Source organism: Eublepharis macularius, chromosome 2, assembly GCF_028583425.1.
Source record: "Eublepharis macularius isolate TG4126 chromosome 2, MPM_Emac_v1.0, whole genome shotgun sequence".
NCBI lineage: Eukaryota > Metazoa > Chordata > Lepidosauria > Squamata > Eublepharidae > Eublepharis > Eublepharis macularius.
Window position 1 is genome coordinate 186865803 of NC_072791.1, and position 18097 is coordinate 186883899.

Below are 18097 nucleotides of genomic sequence, written 5' to 3' on the forward strand. Positions count from 1 at the left end.
GAATCTGTGGGACAAATTTCCCAGCTTTGCTACACAAGATCCTTTACCTTGAGATGTAAGGATCAAACAGGAAAGGTGTGTGCTTGATCTTAACGTTTTGGGGGTATTTCATTTTTCATTTTTTTTTTAGTATCCCTTGAAAATGTTCTGTTGGATGTAAAAGAACTCCAAAGAGGTCTGGACCTAACAAAGCGCGAGTACACCATGCATGACCACAATACCATGCTAAAGGAATTCATTCAGAACAACGAAGGGAAGCTAAAAAAGTTACAAGATGATGCAAAGATAGCCCAGGTATTCCATGTAGCCCAACTCTTACGAAAATGTTATCATGACGTAGCTCTCAGGATCCGGAAATGAGGAAATCTTCAGCTTTTCAAGCTACAGGGACCTATAGGCATTCACTCTAAGCTGTTTTTGTGTCTGCAGTACTAATTAGCATTGATGCGACACCCAGTGTCGTCCTCTGTCACTAACTGCCATCATAACCAGTTCTTCTCAGAATCCTACTCAGGTCTTTTCCATGAGGCTTATTCCCAGGAAAGCGTTCTCAAGATAGCACTATTTAGAATGGCTTCACATTTTACACCACAGCCATGTTTCCTTCAGAGGCAACCGTGTGTAACTGACAGGTGCCTGGAAACTTCTGTGTATATTTGTCAGGCCGAGTGAGGCTTCCCAGCCACAAATTCATGGGCAGTTAACTCTAATGGGGATAAACCTGCGCCCTTGTAAAGGTTCGATCATATTAACCTTCACAGACTTTACACAGTGATTTCAGAGGAACTGCTTAGTTGACATCCTAGAAACCAGGTCTGGACGTAAGATATTTTGATACTGTGAAGTACCAAGATGAGCTTGAAGTCAGGAAGCATCCAGAAGATACTTGTGTTTGATCCAGTTAAATTAGCCATCATGCTGTGCGATTACCATATGTCCCTCCAATCCTGGGCCACATTTGTCTAATTTTCACACATACACCATAGATGCTAGATAAGCCCGACAGCTGTATGGCACCTTCTTCAGACACAGATTGCATTGCCAGGTTTACCTATTCCTTGTAAACTGAAGGCTGTGAAATACTTTGCCTGTCGGACAGTGCGACTCAGGCTGAGGGAGTTATCCGAGAGAGGGTACTTACTTAGTGCAGCCAGCATGTGGGTTGCATTCTTCAGCACCCTGATAATGTTTGAAGTGCAGAGACCACAAAGTTCCTGTGTTACCAAGGAAGGGAAGATTTGTGTCCCAAATGAAGGAATATTAAATGTAAGTTCAAATGTTGAGGGCACAGATGGTAAAATATAAAAGGAAGACTGGTCAATCAAAACCGTATCTTGTAATCACTTCTAGTGCATGGGTACGTTTTGTCAAATGTGCTGCAGCGGTTCTCAAAAGTGTGGGATCTCAGAAAACTTAAGAGAGAGCATCCCTCTGGAAAACGTTTCCAGGGAGTGTCTTCTGGGTCTTTTATTTCTCTGGATGTTAATTAGTATTTTAGCTCCGTCTGTAGTGTCAGACTTTTCCATGCCACTTCTTGAGATTTGTTGAATCCGTGTGAAGGAAAACAGACTTTAAAAGGTCTCCCTCTTGCAGGATGCCTTTGATGATGCTGTGAAATACTTTGGAGAAAATCCCAAGACGACGCCCCCATCAGTCTTCTTCCCTGTGTTTGTGCGATTTGTGAAAGCTTACAAAGTAAACATACATTTCAATGGGTTTGTCGCGTTACTTTTATGAATATGGTTCAGGCTTTCTAACTAAGGCTTTATTTTTTTTAAAAAAATCTTCATTTATGCTCCACTTTTCTTTCTATTGAGAACCTACAGTGGCTTTCAACATTCTCTCCTTCTCCATTTTATCCTGACAACTATCCTGTGAGATAGGATAGGTGGGGAGCATGTCGCTGGGCCCAGTTCAACCAGCGATCTTCCATGGCAGAGTGGGGATTTGAACTTGGGTCTCCCAGATCTTAGTCCGACACCCTGACCACTACACTATGCTACCTCTTATTTTGTGGTTGTGCAATTTCCACAGGCCAAGTATACAAAAACCAGAGCCTTGTAGCTCCAGTTTTGTAATATAGGAGGATCATCAGAACACTAGCAGTCAGACTTCTACTGAAATAATCAATATGAGGATTATTTCATACCTCGGTTGTGACATACACTTTGTCAACAATTAAGCATCAAGTTCCTCAAAGGCATTTTGTTAGCTGAGATAAATGAGAATTCCACTGTTTCTTATAAATGGGATCGAGAGCCACAGTCAGACCTTCTGTCCAGTTGCAGAAGAGTGACTAGTCAACTCATCTACCTGTGCTCTTCCCCAAGGAGTCTGGCATGGTATACATGGCTTCTCCCTCCTCATTTTTTCCTCAGAATAATCCTGTGAGGTAGGTTAACTGAGTCAGCATGACAGGCCGAGGACTGAGTTTCATGGCTGAGAGGGGCGTTGAACCTTGTATCCTACAGACCTGGGGAAGCCCCCAGGTTTTCAGAAAAATTCCTAATGATTTCATTGAAAACGGAGGGCGGAGTTTAAAATCATTTCCACCCTCCACAAATGAAAGCGTGCTGTCTGTGCTTGCACAGCCAATATAAAGGGAAAGAGAGACCTCACAATGTAGTATTGTATTTTTAGTGATGGTGGCCACTCAGGACTAGCAAGGAAGGAGAAGAGGAAGCAGGGCAGGCGTGGGGGAGGGTAAGCAAGCCATTGTGGTTGCAGGGGTAAGGGGATGATGGCGCCTCAGCTGTGGGGGAAAATAAAGAGAAGAAGCCAGGCAGGCAGTCAACAAGGTGGCAACACTTCCTTCCCCAGGTGCCATTTCCCCAACCCATGAGAGAAGGAGGGGAAGTGGAGGCAGCCATGAAGGGAAGGGGATCCATCAACTTCTCTTCTGCTACTTTCTCCTGCCTTCCCCACCGCCTCCTTTCCTCTGCTTGAGAAAGAATGTGGTGCAGTGGCAGAGGCAGTGACCAGGAAGAGGAGAAGAAAGTTGTGAGGAGGAGGAGGAGGAGAAAGTTCTTCCCCACCCCCACTTCCCATGCGTTGCTTATGGATGTAGTGCATTAAAAATAAATCAAGTTAATTGTCATTTGTAACGGTTGTGTGTCTTCTTCAAAATCATGAATAGCAAGCAGAAGAGGAGAATGAGTTAAGAAAAAAGCAAGAACAGGCACTAATGGAAAAGCTTCTGGAGCAGGAAGCACTGATGGAGCAGCAAGACCAAAAGGTAGGAAGCCATCAAACCTTTGCCTGGGGTAAAAGAAAAGGTTGCAGTGACAGGCGTTGGCATGGGCTTGGCTCTCTCTCTCATTCGTTGGGGTGGTTGTTTCCAAGATGCTTCCTCTCAAAAATAGCTACTGAAGCTCTGCTTTCTATTGCAATATTTCATAGGGCCATAAAATCAGTTCAGGAGTACACCTTTTTCTAATTATTCATTATCTTCAGAAATACATTTGTTATCTTGAAGTCCTTCATGTGATACTTGGCATTTTGCCTGTTATCTCAAGCAAGCAAGGATTACCAACAATGATCATCTTTCTTGTGGCACAAGCAGCATTGGTAGGGTGAGAGAGAGAGAGAGAGAGAGAGAGAGTGATTTTGGCCTGAGCAGGAGAAGTGAGGTGAGTAAATTGCTCTCTGCAGGCAGAACTCTTTCCTCTCATGGAAGCACTGCTCTGGATCTATCATCATTTCTGCTGTACCAAAATACAAAGAGAATCAACAGGAGATACTTAAAAAGCAACAAAGAAGAAATGCTGTACTGAGACAAGCATTTTCTGCCTGATAAATAAGACCTGTCCTCGTGCTGATACCATCTTTTAACTACATCATTATGAGCGCCTGTCTTGCAGGTTTGGGTTAGAAAAATGCAGTCTACAAACATGTCTGTATAGAAGCCCCATCCCTCTCAGGTCACTATCCTCCAATGGAAGATTGTTTACAGGATTAGGGAAATAGTCCTTAGGATGTAAAGAATGGCCTCTGTCCCCAAATGCCATAAAATGGTGCAACCCAGAAACCAGAGAGATTTATCCCTTATCCAAAGTTTGCTTTAGCTCTTTGCTTTTCAAGCTGAACCCATACTTTCGTAAGTGATCCTTGCTCTCAGGCTATGATGCAAAACAGATGAGACGCCTGACGCGTGGAGAACACGTGTCAGTTTCCTGCAAGTTTCCACAGGAAATGTAGTGAGAAAGAACCTGTGTCAGGGAGAAGAGGGAGAATCTCCCCTCTCCCTGCCAGAGGTTCTTTCTCTAGGTGTCTCATCTAGTTGGCTTAACTCTCTTTCGCCACTGCCAGCATGCTCGGATCCCACGTGCATTTAGGGGAGCAAGGGGAGTGTGCGTCCTCTCACTGCTGCCAGAGAACAGCGAGCCTTTTGGGCCCAGTCCCTTGTTTAAGGTGTGTGCCAACTGAGACTGCAGTCTGATGCCTGAAAAGAGTACATTTGCCTCTGCCTTGTTGAGACTTTACTGATTTTGCAGTCCTGGTCTGTTCTCTTTCAGTCTCCTTCCCATAAAACAAAGAGGCAGCAGCAAGAGCTGATTGCAGAGCTAAGACGGCGCCAAGTCAAGGACAATAGACATGTGTATGAGGGGAAAGATGGGGCCATTGAAGATATCATCACAGGTAAAAATAGAGGCTGTTGTAAAAACAATACAAGGTGTCTGTTCATAGCATTCACCTTTAACCATTCTGCTTTAGCTTCACAACCCATTATGAACTGTGTTAATCAGGTGCACCAGTCATTTAACAAACCCAGCCCAGTATCCAGCTTACTTGCCAATCCATGCTTTTTCAGTAGCAGAGATCTCCATGAGAGATCCTTTATGTCCTGTCGAGTCCTTCTGCACTCCAGCATGCTGGCATGACTGAAGCCACTGGCAACGAAGACCACATTTGCGCAACAGATGCATGCAGTGTAACTCTGAATTTGACGGAGCCACATGCTAAGTCACTGGCGCTTAACCTTATTTTTCAATGCTCATGTTTCCATAAGATGCTACTAACTGTAATCTGCTGTGGCAGACGCAATCATTTAGTTTAGACTGTGGAATGAGTTAGAACTTCAGAGCCGGCTGTTTGTTCTCCTGCTGACTAACACTTCTCCTGTTCTGCAGTCCACAATTAAACCCAATAGGATAAAAATGGCTGGACCTGATATTTAGCAGTTGTCACAAGGGCAGAATATTCGTACAATGGACAGGTTGTTATCTCTGTAACACAGTGCAAGGAGGGGGACCACAAGCAGCCGTGTCTTATGTTCCCCGTGTATTTTTGTACTGAGGAGCAAATTCCTGAATCTGTAAAGTAATACTTGAAACCCTTAGTATCGAAGACAAGGGGTTTTTATTTATTTCAAAGACATCCTTGCACACCATTACTAAAGCCCTGCTCATCTAGGACTTCACTGCAATGACAGAGTTGGCTGAGTGTGCCATCTGCGAATTCTTCCCTATGTGTGATTCACCAGTTCTCTGTGATCATGTAACTTCTTTCCCCTACAATCTCAGAAGAACCAATCGATAGGGGAAGCTCCCTACACAAAAGAAACCTGGGTTTAAAATTCTGTATATGTCATCCATTATGTCTTTTTTAAAAAATACCAGTTTTACAACAACCAGTTATTTCCATTGCTGAAAGACAGTTCTGACAGCTACCCAGCCAAACAAATCCTATTGTGGTTAAATGACTGATAAGCCATGTTAAGGTGTCTTTAACAAAGCACTAACAATGTACTAATGTAACAGATCTTTGCTTCTTACTGTGTTCTGTCTTGTTTGGCTGTTATTTTCCATGCAGTGCTGAAGACGGTGCCCTTTACCGCTCGAACGGCCAAGCGTGGCTCTCGGTTTTTCTGCGAACCCGTTCTCACAGAGGAATTCCATTACTAAACTATTCCTCTTTCACTCCTGATGCTCTTTAAAAAAGGTTGCTGTAGGTTTTTGTCATTTCTCCATTTGCTACGGATCTTATGTAAGGCAATGCGCCTGTTGAATGGATTTGTGATGTCTGCCGTGTCCTTGGAGTTGTACTGTTACATCCTCACTTCATTGCACGTTTTCATCTGCCAGTAACCTTTTGCTCCCTTCCCTAAGAACCATGACAGTTCACAGCAACTTACGCATTTCAGAGGCACCGCTAGCATATGTGCTAAATGCAAGGGTTGAAAATCACAGAAATGCCACATAGGCAACGGCTGTTGTGCAGCCCACATAATTTGCAAAAGATTTTTTTCTGGGTGGTAATGATAACATGTGACAGATGGTTCACTTGTTTTTTTCTGTGTCATCTCAGGGTCTTGCCTTCTTTTCCTCTTGTGAACTGATCTGCATTGCACAAATCCTGTTTTATCTCCAAGTGTGTCTAGTGTGCATGTGATATGCTGAACTTTCATAGACTTTGCTTTGTGGCATGCAAAAGATAGTCACCATTTTCTTCTCAGTGATCTGCCAGAGCATTCCACATCAGTCTGTCTAACTTTTACTTGCATGTTTGTGATTGCATGTAAGACCGTAAAATAAGTTGCCCCTAAATCTTGTCATGTCCACATTCATGTTAAGTTCAGTTCCATGCCAACATAATAGGAAAACTTCTTATAGCCATACAGTAACAACATAAAAGATAACAGTAGGCCTTTTGTTAATTCAGTCTTTCTTAATTATGCAGAAAAGATTGGGCACAAACCAAACCCAGCTGGGGCACAGAACTGAAAGCATGACTTGGTTTCTGAGCCGAGCTGTAAGATCTACATTAATATTAAACCATTTACATGCTATAGTTCACCTAGGAAAAGGCTCAAGATAGATGGCTCAGATGGCAGAAAGCTAGAGAAACCATCTCTCACAGTGGCTTTGCCATGGTAGATGTTCCGGGTTATTGCTGTGGAACTGGATCCACTGACATCTTGTGGTGCAGACTGTAAAAAGGGGCGTTTAACACTGCATGTGCTATTGTCTTTGATACGAACATCTCGGATCTTAAAGGAAACTGTTTCATTTCCTACCTACGCAATTTATTTCAGTGAGGGCCTTTTTGTTGTTGTTGATTGCAACTCGCTCAACTTCTGTTTGCTCTTTCAAGTTAATTGCTGTGCAGTCATCCTGGAGCCAATATTCAAAGCAGCTTGGAGTTTCATCACTAAGAGACTGGGGTGGGCCTCTCTTCTGTTCTTCTCCTTCCTCTTTTTAACCCCTTCTTACAGCCTTGGCCTCCTTCAGCTCCTCCTCTTGCTTTACTTGCTAACATAAGTAGGTGTTTTTTTTTTCATTTTGTCATTTCTTTTATTTTTGTTTTACTTTGGGGCACTGAATTGAGTTACTCTTCATGTTCCATCCCATTTTTAAACTTAACCATCATTCTGTGTTTTTTTCTCTGTTTAGCCCTAAAGAAGAATAATATCACTAAATTTCCAAATGTTCACTCGAGGGTAAGGATTGCTTCTAGCACACCGGTGGTGGAGGATACACAGAGCTGGCAAGCATTACTTTTTACTTAGCTTCCTCCTCTCTCTGTATGCCACACAAACTTGCTCCAAAATACAGGCTTTTAGCAGTAGGGTTGTAAAGGGGCATTATGCTATAAGGGAGTCGGAGATTTATTTTTGCATATACTGTGCACTATTTTTCACACGGAGAACATGGGACAGATTAGTCGTTAGCTCTTGCCTTCTCCAAATGACAACATTGCCAAGCCACAAACGTAATGGTTAGCCCCTTTCTACTTTAAGACCCACAGACTGCAAATACCTACAACAGGAAGGGGAACAGAAGCCCAGTTCTTATGCACCCGACTTGGACGTTCCTAAGTTTCCCCTCCCCTGTTAAAAAGCCTCTCGTCATGCCCAAGTTTTAATGCATGTAACAAGAATGAAAAAAGAACTTCAGCCCAGATCTCATTCAGCTAGTAGGCATGGTAGACATCCCCAGTCTTTTAGGGCCTGTATTGTAACTAAAGGAGAAAAATGTATTCAAAGGTAGGGTTGCCATCCCATTCTTTGCCTTAGCTGCTGCTCTCTTTGGGATGTATCTTGCAATCTGTCAGCCAGGAGGCCACTGATCGTTCTGGATCATTTTCACATTCCTCACCCCCCCAGCGGTTCCTTTCAAAACCGGGACACTTGTGGGACTACCACTGACTACTAGAGATATGTGTCTGGAGAGGGGTGTGTACACTGAGGGGGGAAGGGGGGGAATTGCCCTCCTGCCCTCTGATGTCAGAAAAACTGGAACTTGCAGAAGAGGCATGAGGGGAAGAGTTTATCTTTATTCATTTATCCCCTTCTTTCTTCCTAGTGGGGATCCAAAGCAGCTTATGTTGTTCTCCTCACATTTTATCCTCACAGCAATCCTGTGAAGTAGGCTGTGTGTGTGTGTGAGTGGCTCAAGGTTACCCTGCAGGCTTCCATACCAGAGTGGGGATTCGAACCTGGGCCTTCCAGATCCTATTCTAACCACTATACCATGCAGGCTCTCATTTTTGTCCTGTATCTCAGTACAATCCTCTAATTTCCATGGCTATTAATCCATGTGGACCCCACAAGTCTGGTATGACATTTCCAGGAGGCAAGCCTGCATCATATCTTTGTATCTCAGTCAGAGAAAACATGGAGAGCCAAGCAAGATCTCCTCAAATCTTTTTTATTCTTGTATAGCTGCACACATGGCCTTAGTTATGTTACTAATGCCAGAGGCTACATCTGAAACTTTGGGTTGGATGGGGGGGGCACTAAGACCCATTGGGGCTAAGTCCAAGGTTAGTCTAGGAGCCAATACTGATCAGGGGCCAGAAGGCCCAGCAGGGTAGGACCTGTCCTAGGCCCGGCCAGCTTTGTCCCATGGCCTTGTCCGCATCCCTCTCTCCCTGTCGCTGATAGTCCTTGGAGCTTTCTACTCCCCCCCTCCGACTGCATCCCCTCCAGGAGTTTGCCATCTCATGGCCCATACCAGCATTCTTAAAGGGCATGTCCTCGAATGAGGCAGTTCCCAGGGTACCAATACTGTACTTTGTCCCCTGGCCTCAGGAGCAGGAATCAGGAGCAAATGGGGCAGCACCAAGCAGGACACTACTCTAAGGCAGGAAGGGAGCAGTTCCAGGGGGCCAGCAGACAGATTCCCCCCATAGATAGGAATCCTGGCCTTGGCTCACATCTGGGAATCATATTTCTTGGGTTATTATAACAACAACAATCGATTTATATACCATCCTTCAGGACAACTTAACGCCCGCTCAGAGCTGTTTACAAAGTATGTTATTCTTATCCCCACAACAACAATCATCCTGTGAGGTGGGTGGGGTGGGGCTGAGAGAGCTCTGAGAGAGCTGGTCACCCAGTTGGCTTGAAGTGGAGGAGTGGGGAATCAAACTCAGTTCTCCAGAGTCCTGACATTCTTAACCACTACACAAAACTGGCTCTCTGTTCCTTCTCCTTCCTGGAACGGGCAGGGGGGGGGGGAAGAACCATCCTTGATATTTGTGCCAATGGATCACAGGAGCCAAGCCTTTGTTCATCTCCTCCTCATCTCAGTGGCAAGAGTTCCCCAGTGTAACCAAGTGACAAGAAGCAGAGATTATACATATATATAATAATATAGTAAACTTTTACTATTATGACAAGCTGCCTGTGCGTGTGCGGGAGAAGAGAGATTGTAGAGGACATCGATATCTGGGTTTTGTTCTTCTGTCCCTCATTTTATCTCCAGAAATCCCTGTGAGGAAGGTTAAGCTCAAAGAGAGTGACTTGTCCAATGCAACCCTGTGAGTTTCATGGCAGAATGTGGCCTGGAACCCAAGTCTCTGCATTCCTAGTCCACTATTCTAATAACTGCAAAACACTTGCAAGGAAGGAAGCATAAGTACATACAAGAATACTCAAGGCTTTAGATATTTACACCCATTAGACCTTATGTTATAAGCTACGACAGTGTGGCTGCTCTCTGTTTGGGGAAAGTCACGAATGTGGACAAGGCAGGCAGTGTGGTTCCTCTTTGCATTGGCGTTGTTGAGCCCCCAAGGCAGGATAATCTTACTCGGGGAAGACACTCAAAGTCAGCAGCACTCTCATAAGGAATTCCCTTTAAGCATTACCAGGATCAGACCTCTGTTATCAAGGCTCTTCAACTCATAGTGTTAAGCGTAATTTACAAAGTGCTTTACTTGTAAGTTTGGTTACTGTTCTGCGGTTAAGAAGATAAGGCGAGCTGTTCAGAACTGGATGGATGGGGAGGTTGGTGCTCTGGTACTATTGAAAAAGGTCTGTGGGTTTAGAGTGATCCCAGTGTGTTGTCTGTGAGCATCACAGTCAGTGCATTTTCTGATGCCCACTTGCATCTCCCCCGAAACAAAGAGCCAATTCTGAATTTCATCCACCTCATTGGAGCAGAAGGTGCTTCTGAAAAGCTGAGGAGCTTTCACCTTTGTGTCTGCGGGTAGTACTCTTTTAGAAACAGCTGTCTCCATCATTGAAGGATTTTGATCTGAACCTCTAGATATTTTGACTGATTTCAGCTCCCGTGATGGTCACTTTATGACGATTACAGTTCCCTGGGGCAGCCATTTGGGGGTGGCACCATTTCAGTGGGTGGTCTCAAAACAACCAAAATGCTTGCAGGCTTAACAAGGTCAAGGACTCCTTGATTAGAGGGAGAAATTAGGAAATGACAGAGCACTTTCTGCTTATCTAATGACTTCGGTAAATGTTCGGACCACTTCTGGAGTGCATTCCAGAAAGCCTGGGCCTGATTTGCATCCTCTGTGAAATGGTAAACATTTAACATGTTGGCTGCAGGAATTACATTCACAGTCGAGGGTGGGCAGCAAGCTTGAAGAATCCCAGCCCTCAGGGAACATCACTTAGCATAGCTGGCACCATTAGTGTCTAATCCTGCTACTATCCCCTCTTGATTAAAAACCATCCCTCCTTTCCCTTTCATTCTCATGAAGGAGAAACAAGGAATAGAAAAATCAAAAAGAGTCCAGTAGCACCTTTAAGACTAACCAATTTTATTATAGCATAAGCTTTCGAGAATCAAGTTCTCTTCGTCAGATGCCTGATCAAAACTGGGCAGATACAGAAGAGGAGGGGGAAAGAGAGAGAAAAAAGGGAGGGGGCATAAATCACAAGAAGGCAGAATGCAATTAGCATGGAGGCTATCAAAACATTCCTTTGCTTGGAAATGTAAACATTTCCTTTTGGTGTGCAGTCAGTTTGTAGCAGTGAAGGTATCCAATTCCTATGTAGTATAAGCCTTCGATGACCACAGCTCTCCCTGCCAGCTGCATCTGACAAAGAGAACTGTGGTCCCCGAAAGCCCACACCAGGCGTCACTGGGCTCCCCCAGATCACGCCTCTGTAAAGAGAATCTGTTACCTGTGGTAATGTGATAACCATTCATAGTCTCTATTCAGTCCCCGCTTGACAGAGTCAAATTTGCATATGAATTCCAATTCAGCAGCCTCCCGTTGGATTTTGTTTTTGAAAGGTTTCTGTTGAACCACAGCGACCTTTAAGTCTTTGGTGGAATGTCCTGGTAGATTGAAGTGTTCTCCCACTGGTTTCTGGACGTTTCCATTTCTAATGTCAGATTTGTGTCCATTTATTCTTTTGCGTAGAGGTTGGCTGGTTTGTCCAATGTACAGAGCAGAGGGACATTGTTGGCACATGAGGGCATATATCAGGTTGGAGGATGAGCAGCTGTAAGAGCCAGAGACAGTGTAGTTGATGCCATTGGGTCCTGTAATTGTATTCCCTGGGTAGATATAGGGGCAGAGCTGGCATCTGGGTCTGTTGCAGGGCTTGGTACCTGTGCTGGTGACTCTGCTGGCCGATTCATGATTGTAAGTGAGAAGTCGTTTAAGATTGGGGGGCTGTCTGTAGGCAAGGAAAGGTCTTCCACCCAGGGCTTCTGAGAGAGAGGTATCATTTTCCAGGATGGGTTGTAGCTCACTGATGATACGTTGGATCGGTTTGAGCTGGGAGCTATAGGTGACAACCAGTGGTGTTCTGTTGTTAGTTCCTTTAGGTTTGTCCTGGAGCAGGCTGTTTCTGGGTACTAGTCTGGCCCTGTTAATTTGTTTCTTCACTTCATTTGGTGGGTACTGTAGTCCCAAAAATGCTTGTTGTAAATCTCTTAAGTGTGAGTCTCGGTCGAGAGCATTGGAGCAGATACGGTTGTAACGTAAGGCTTGGCTGTAGACAATAGACCGAGTGGTATGTTTAGGGTGGAAGCTGGAGGCATGTAGATATGAGTATCGGTCTGTTGGTTTCCGGTATAAGGTGGTATTTATTCGTCCATTATGTAGTTGTACAGTGGTGTCCAGGAAGTGTACCTGTTGTGTTCCTGGACACCACTGTACAACTACATAATGGACGAATAAATACCACCTTATACCGGAAACCAACAGACCGATACTCATATCTACATGCCTCCAGCTTCCACCCTAAACATACCACTCGGTCTATTGTCTACAGCCAAGCCTTACGTTACAACCGTATCTGCTCCAATGCTCTCGACCGAGACTCACACTTAAGAGATTTACAACAAGCATTTTTGGGACTACAGTACCCACCAAATGAAGTGAAGAAACAAATTAACAGGGCCAGACTAGTACCCAGAAACAGCCTGCTCCAGGACAAACCTAAAGGAACTAACAACAGAACACCACTGGTTGTCACCTATAGCTCCCAGCTCAAACCGATCCAACGTATCATCAGTGAGCTACAACCCATCCTGGAAAATGATACCTCTCTCTCAGAAGCCCTGGGTGGAAGACCTTTCCTTGCCTACAGACAGCCCCCCAATCTTAAACGACTTCTCACTTACAATCATGAATCGGCCAGCAGAGTCACCAGCACAGGTACCAAGCCCTGCAACAGACCCAGATGCCAGCTCTGCCCCTATATCTACCCAGGGAATACAATTACAGGACCCAATGGCATCAACTACACTGTCTCTGGCTCTTACAGCTGCTCATCCTCCAACCTGATATATGCCCTCATGTGCCAACAATGTCCCTCTGCTCTGTACATTGGACAAACCAGCCAACCTCTACGCAAAAGAATAAATGGACACAAATCTGACATTAGAAATGGAAACGTCCAGAAACCAGTGGGAGAACACTTCAATCTACCAGGACATTCCACCAAAGACTTAAAGGTCGCTGTGGTTCAACAGAAACCTTTCAAAAACAAAATCCAACGGGAGGCTGCTGAATTGGAATTCATATGCAAATTTGACTCTGTCAAGCGGGGACTGAATAGAGACTATGAATGGTTATCACATTACCACAGGTAACAGATTCTCTTTACAGAGGCGTGATCTGGGGGAGCCCAGTGACGCCTGGTGTGGGCTTTCGGGGACCACAGTTCTCTTTGTCAGATGCAGCTGGCAGGGAGAGCTGTGGTCATCGAAGGCTTATACTACATAGGAATTGGATACCTTCACTGCTACAAACTGACTGCACACCAAAAGGAAATGTTTACATTTCCAAGCAAAGGAATGTTTTGATAGCCTCCATGCTAATTGCATTCTGCCTTCTTGTGATTTATGCCCCCTCCCTTTTTTCTCTCTCTTTCCCCCTCCTCTTCTGTATCTGCCCAGTTTTGATCAGGCATCTGACGAAGAGAACTTGATTCTCGAAAGCTTATGCTATAATAAAATTGGTTAGTCTTAAAGGTGCTACTGGACTCTTTTTGATTTTGCTACTACAGACTAACACGGCTAACTCCTCTGAAGGAATAGAAACTGATTCATGGTGGCACAATGTACAGCCCTCTGGTAGGGGAATCCTTATTTGAAAATTCTCTCTCTCTCTTTACATAGAGTGCTGTCGCACAAGGAATAAACTGAAATTAGTTTTACTATGTGCGGGAGAATTTTGAGATGGTGAACTTGCAAGCAAGCTGTCACCCATGAAGCCTTTTCATACATGAAATCACAAGCCCGTGGTTGTCACTGAAGGATAAGGCAGCCCCTTTGCACTGTGTTGCTAGTAGGCAGAAGTTGCCCAAGTGAGGACCTATTTTACTAGCATTTAGTGAATGTCAAACCAATGCCATGAATTTTGCTCTCTGCGAGTTTAAAACATCCCTTTTTTCTTCTTCCGCCACAAGCTGCTTTGATTGGCTACCAGCAGGACTCTTTCTTGTCTAGACCCAGACCCGAAAACCAATCTGCTTCTGATTGTCTCTCATTTTCAATTTCACAGATCTTAGAAACCAGCCCTACAGACGAGCCGATGCGGTGAGAAGAAGCGTGAGGCGCCGTTTCGATGATCAGAACTTGCGCTCTCTCAATGGTGCCGAAATAGCTATGTGAGCTGGATTGGGGACACCTACATCTGTAAACAGTGTGGTTGACTGAAACCTTTGCAGTGGGACCTATTATGCGCACTACCATTTTAATTACGGCCTTGATCACAGTACATTAACTTTACTTCTGAAGGGCTCACTAATGCCAGAAAATGCATAGGAATGCAGAAGAAAAAGAGAGAAAGATGGGCTCTCTACTCAACTGTAGCTACCAAGTGCCTGAATTTTGAATTATCTACTCAAATTAATCAAAGCAATAGGACGTTGTTTGATTGGGTTTCTTTTTACACCAATACATGTGTTCAGTATTCGTAACCAAAATGTAAAATACATGTTGTATTTTGTTGTTGTTACATACAATTTAATGAAGGGTCTTCAGGGGGCCTTCTTAATTTCATGATTGGTTGTATATAGATACTACTACTGTGGACTTTTTTATGATTTTCAGTACATTCCTAAATGGTCTAAAGGAGTTATTTTCAACTTTAGCTGCACATTAGCTTTATATATGCATACATAGGTATATGCATACATAAGGGCTTGTTGTATGTAAAGGGGAAACCCAATAAAATACATTGTACTCTTTCAACATTTCACTTGTCTTAAGGATGTGGGAAGTATCCATAAAACTGAAGCAGTGGCACATGCAACAACAGCTTCTAAAGGGTTACGGTTAATTGGGATAACCAAGTCTTTGTTTTCTGCTGTAAATAGGTAATACGAGGTTGATATCACATACAAACGGCCTGTGTTCAGATTCTGCCCATTATACACTGAAGGATAAGTGAAGCAAGTCAGGAGGCATAGCTCAGTGTTTTAACAGTGCAGACAGAAAAATATGCCGTTCTTCAAGTAGAGGCAGCTTTCTGAAAACTTATTTATTAATTAGCACTAAGGTATTAATGTCTCAATAATCAGTATTAGAACAACTGTCCAACTTCACTTTCTGGAGCAGTGGAAAGCTGGTGCCCTGCTAAGCCAATTAGGATACCCTTCATGAAGAACAATTTTACATCTGCATTCTGCACAAACGGAAGTTCAGTAATTTGCACGAGATGGGACCATGATTCAAAAGCTCTACCAACTAAAGGGCATACTGGTGAATTCATCAGCACATTGATTCTCTTAAAACAGATATACATGAAAAAGCAGGCTTCCATGCGCCTAACTGGAACTGAGTGTAAACTGTATGCACAGACAAGTGCAATCTGGGATCATATAGCGTCAATGTGTTGTTTTCAGTAGTCTGCACATTGCCATCCAATTTTGGATGTGTATCGCTTGCATACGCAGATCTCCTCTGGATTTGGCTTACATAACCTCTGAAACCATTAGGACACTTAAAACTGTTTAAGCTATGAATGGTAGCAGCTGTAGATCAATACGTTGCTACAACGGCAGGGCACTTGGTTTATTCTGAAGTCAAAAACTGGACTCACGGTATCTTGCTTACAGCATACCTTGCCTGGTAGCACTGCATCTCTATGTTAATTGTAAAAAAGTATTGTATAGTATTTAACCACTGATCTTATTTTGCTTTTATGTTGTGCTTATGTGAACCACTGGTAAACCATATTCCTTTGATAATATGTAGTTATATGATAATCTGTTTTTAAATGTACAGATATTTTGCTACAGAATTGGTGCTTTTTTATGGTTTTTACAATTCTCTTTAATTCCCACTGTAGCCTCTGGGTAATATTGTAAATATTGTTTAAAAATGCATCAGCCTGTGCTATACAATCTGAATGTTATTTTAACTTATAGTTTTGTTTTTTATATTTAACTAAATGGACAGTTTGGGGCTGAAAAGTTACTATGTTGACCTTTGCTTACCTATTCACAGAAAGTTTATTACTGCCAATCGCGCTCTTGCTTTACAGCAATGTACACTTGACATGCTAAAGAGAACATGCCAAGATGGCACCTTTTTCTTCTGCTGGAAGATGACTATTGATTGCAATACAAATTAATAGGGATAATATAATTTAATGAGAAACAACTGCACAAACATTAAATATATAAAAAAGGATTTAAAATATGAACAAGTGGGCTGTAATGTTGGCATGTTCTCCTCAATATTTTATCTAGTAATAGATCTGCTTCTTAGCAATATTATAGGTGTTTTATAAAAGCAGTTCATGTTAATTTTCTGATCTGTTCATGGCATATGATTGAATAAACTATTTACACTACTACATATTGAGCCAGAGCTCACTCTTGTTTGTTCAGGCAACCCAATATAACTGGGGTTCTACATATGCATGAAAGGAAGACCATTTGCTAACACATGAATGCTGCATGTATGAATCCATTTTTCCAGCACCATTTCCTACTATGAAAAAATACTGCCCTAAAAGCACAGGGCTCTTTGCTTAAGTAGTGCTGAGCCACAAAATTGCCCCCAAACCCATGTTTATATTGTACTCTCCTAAGACAATCAAAGCAGTGTTTACTGGATATATTACACTGTTTTTATTTCATTCTTCCTTAAAGGGCTAATCCAACTTCATTGCATTGTTTAATATATGTATCGTATTGGTCTTCACATTACATTGTTTTTATAATTTGCCTTTAGACTCAATGACAAAGGTGGATGATAAATGAAGTGTAGATGTAGCTCACTTATAGGCACTATCACAATTATCTGGATTATCAGGGCTTAATCAACCATGTATTTCAATTGTAAGCAGGGCTGAAGATTTAGAAATAATTCTAAAGCATGTTTGTAAACCAATGGTACGTGGTAACATCCTTACTGCAACCAAAGCACAAAAATGCTTTTCACAAACAGATTGCTATTACCTAAGGGTGAACTACAACCCCCTTTCCCCTGCAACAGGCTGTTCTTAACCAGTGTTTAATGCCTTGGTTTTAAAAATGGATCTGAATGCAGAGTTTTTGTAGTTCCAGACAACAGAGACTAGATTTTAGAACAGACACGAGAGGGAGAAATTCCCGGCACTTAGCTTGTTTCTGGTTAACATTGTCTTAAAATGATGCAATTTTATGAGCATATGAGAAAGGGCAGCAGGACAACTTGAAGAAGATAATCTAAGGATTGTGGCAAAGGCTGTGTTTAAAGCAGAATTTTAAGTAAGAGATAGTATCTCAGATTACAGGAGGTAACTAACAGGACATATAGTTAGAGAAATACGCTGTTATATAAAGGAAAATAAAATACTAAATTATTTTTTCCAGTAAAAACAAGACTAAGGCTTTAAGCAGGAATTGTTCTAAAAATGTTTCTTTATGTAAATTATGCAAGGCAATAAGGTATTTTAAATAAATACTCCTGGAGATGGGTGACTATAGCTTCAAAACTACAAGCTGTTTTTGCACTGGTATTTTCCCATCTATTTCAACAGATAGCTCATCGTGTTTACATCTGTTACCAATCTGAGCATGTTACTCAGGTTTTGATTCTGCTATGGCATTTAACTAGAGAATAGTATTTAAATATTGTTTTCCAAACAAAAAGGCAAACAAAGTGAATTTTTGCAAGATTAACAAAATATATTTTGAATTCACTGAAGTCCTTGGCACTCATTTTTGCACCTGTAATTTCCAAGGCATTTTCACTACATATAAAAAGATTGGCTCTGTACTCTTAACATTTAAGATACAGCTAGACAAAAATCAGAAGATACCCGTTCATCAAAAAAGGGATCAGTTTGCAGAGGAGGGACTCACTTTTTGCACACTACAGGTGACTCAATCCCTATCTTTTTTTGCATTGTGAATCACTAATTTTAAAAAATGCATGATATCCAAAATTAG

At 42.7% G+C, this 18097-nt stretch overlaps 1 protein-coding gene across 3 annotated transcripts in view; it reads left to right on the forward strand.

Annotated features, from left to right (window-relative positions):
- The window catches only part of FMNL2 (formin like 2), a 271583-nt gene extending 255068 nt beyond the window's left edge, over positions 1-16515 (forward strand). Inside the window, exons 22-27 of one of the 3 annotated variants that reach the window (XM_054971943.1) lie at positions 131-294; positions 1594-1695; positions 3137-3235; positions 4515-4638; positions 7392-7438; positions 14215-16515. In XM_054971943.1, the coding sequence (XP_054827918.1) occupies positions 131-294; positions 1594-1695; positions 3137-3235; positions 4515-4638; positions 7392-7438; positions 14215-14253 (575 nt within the window). In that variant the 3' untranslated portion in view covers positions 14254-16515. Of the gene's footprint in view, positions 1-130; positions 295-1593; positions 1696-3136; positions 3236-4514; positions 4639-7391; positions 7486-14214 lie in introns of all 3 variants that reach the window. The other 2 variants (XM_054971942.1, XM_054971941.1) reach the window with 2 other exon arrangements.
- The last annotated feature ends 1582 nt before the right edge of the window (positions 16516-18097 follow it).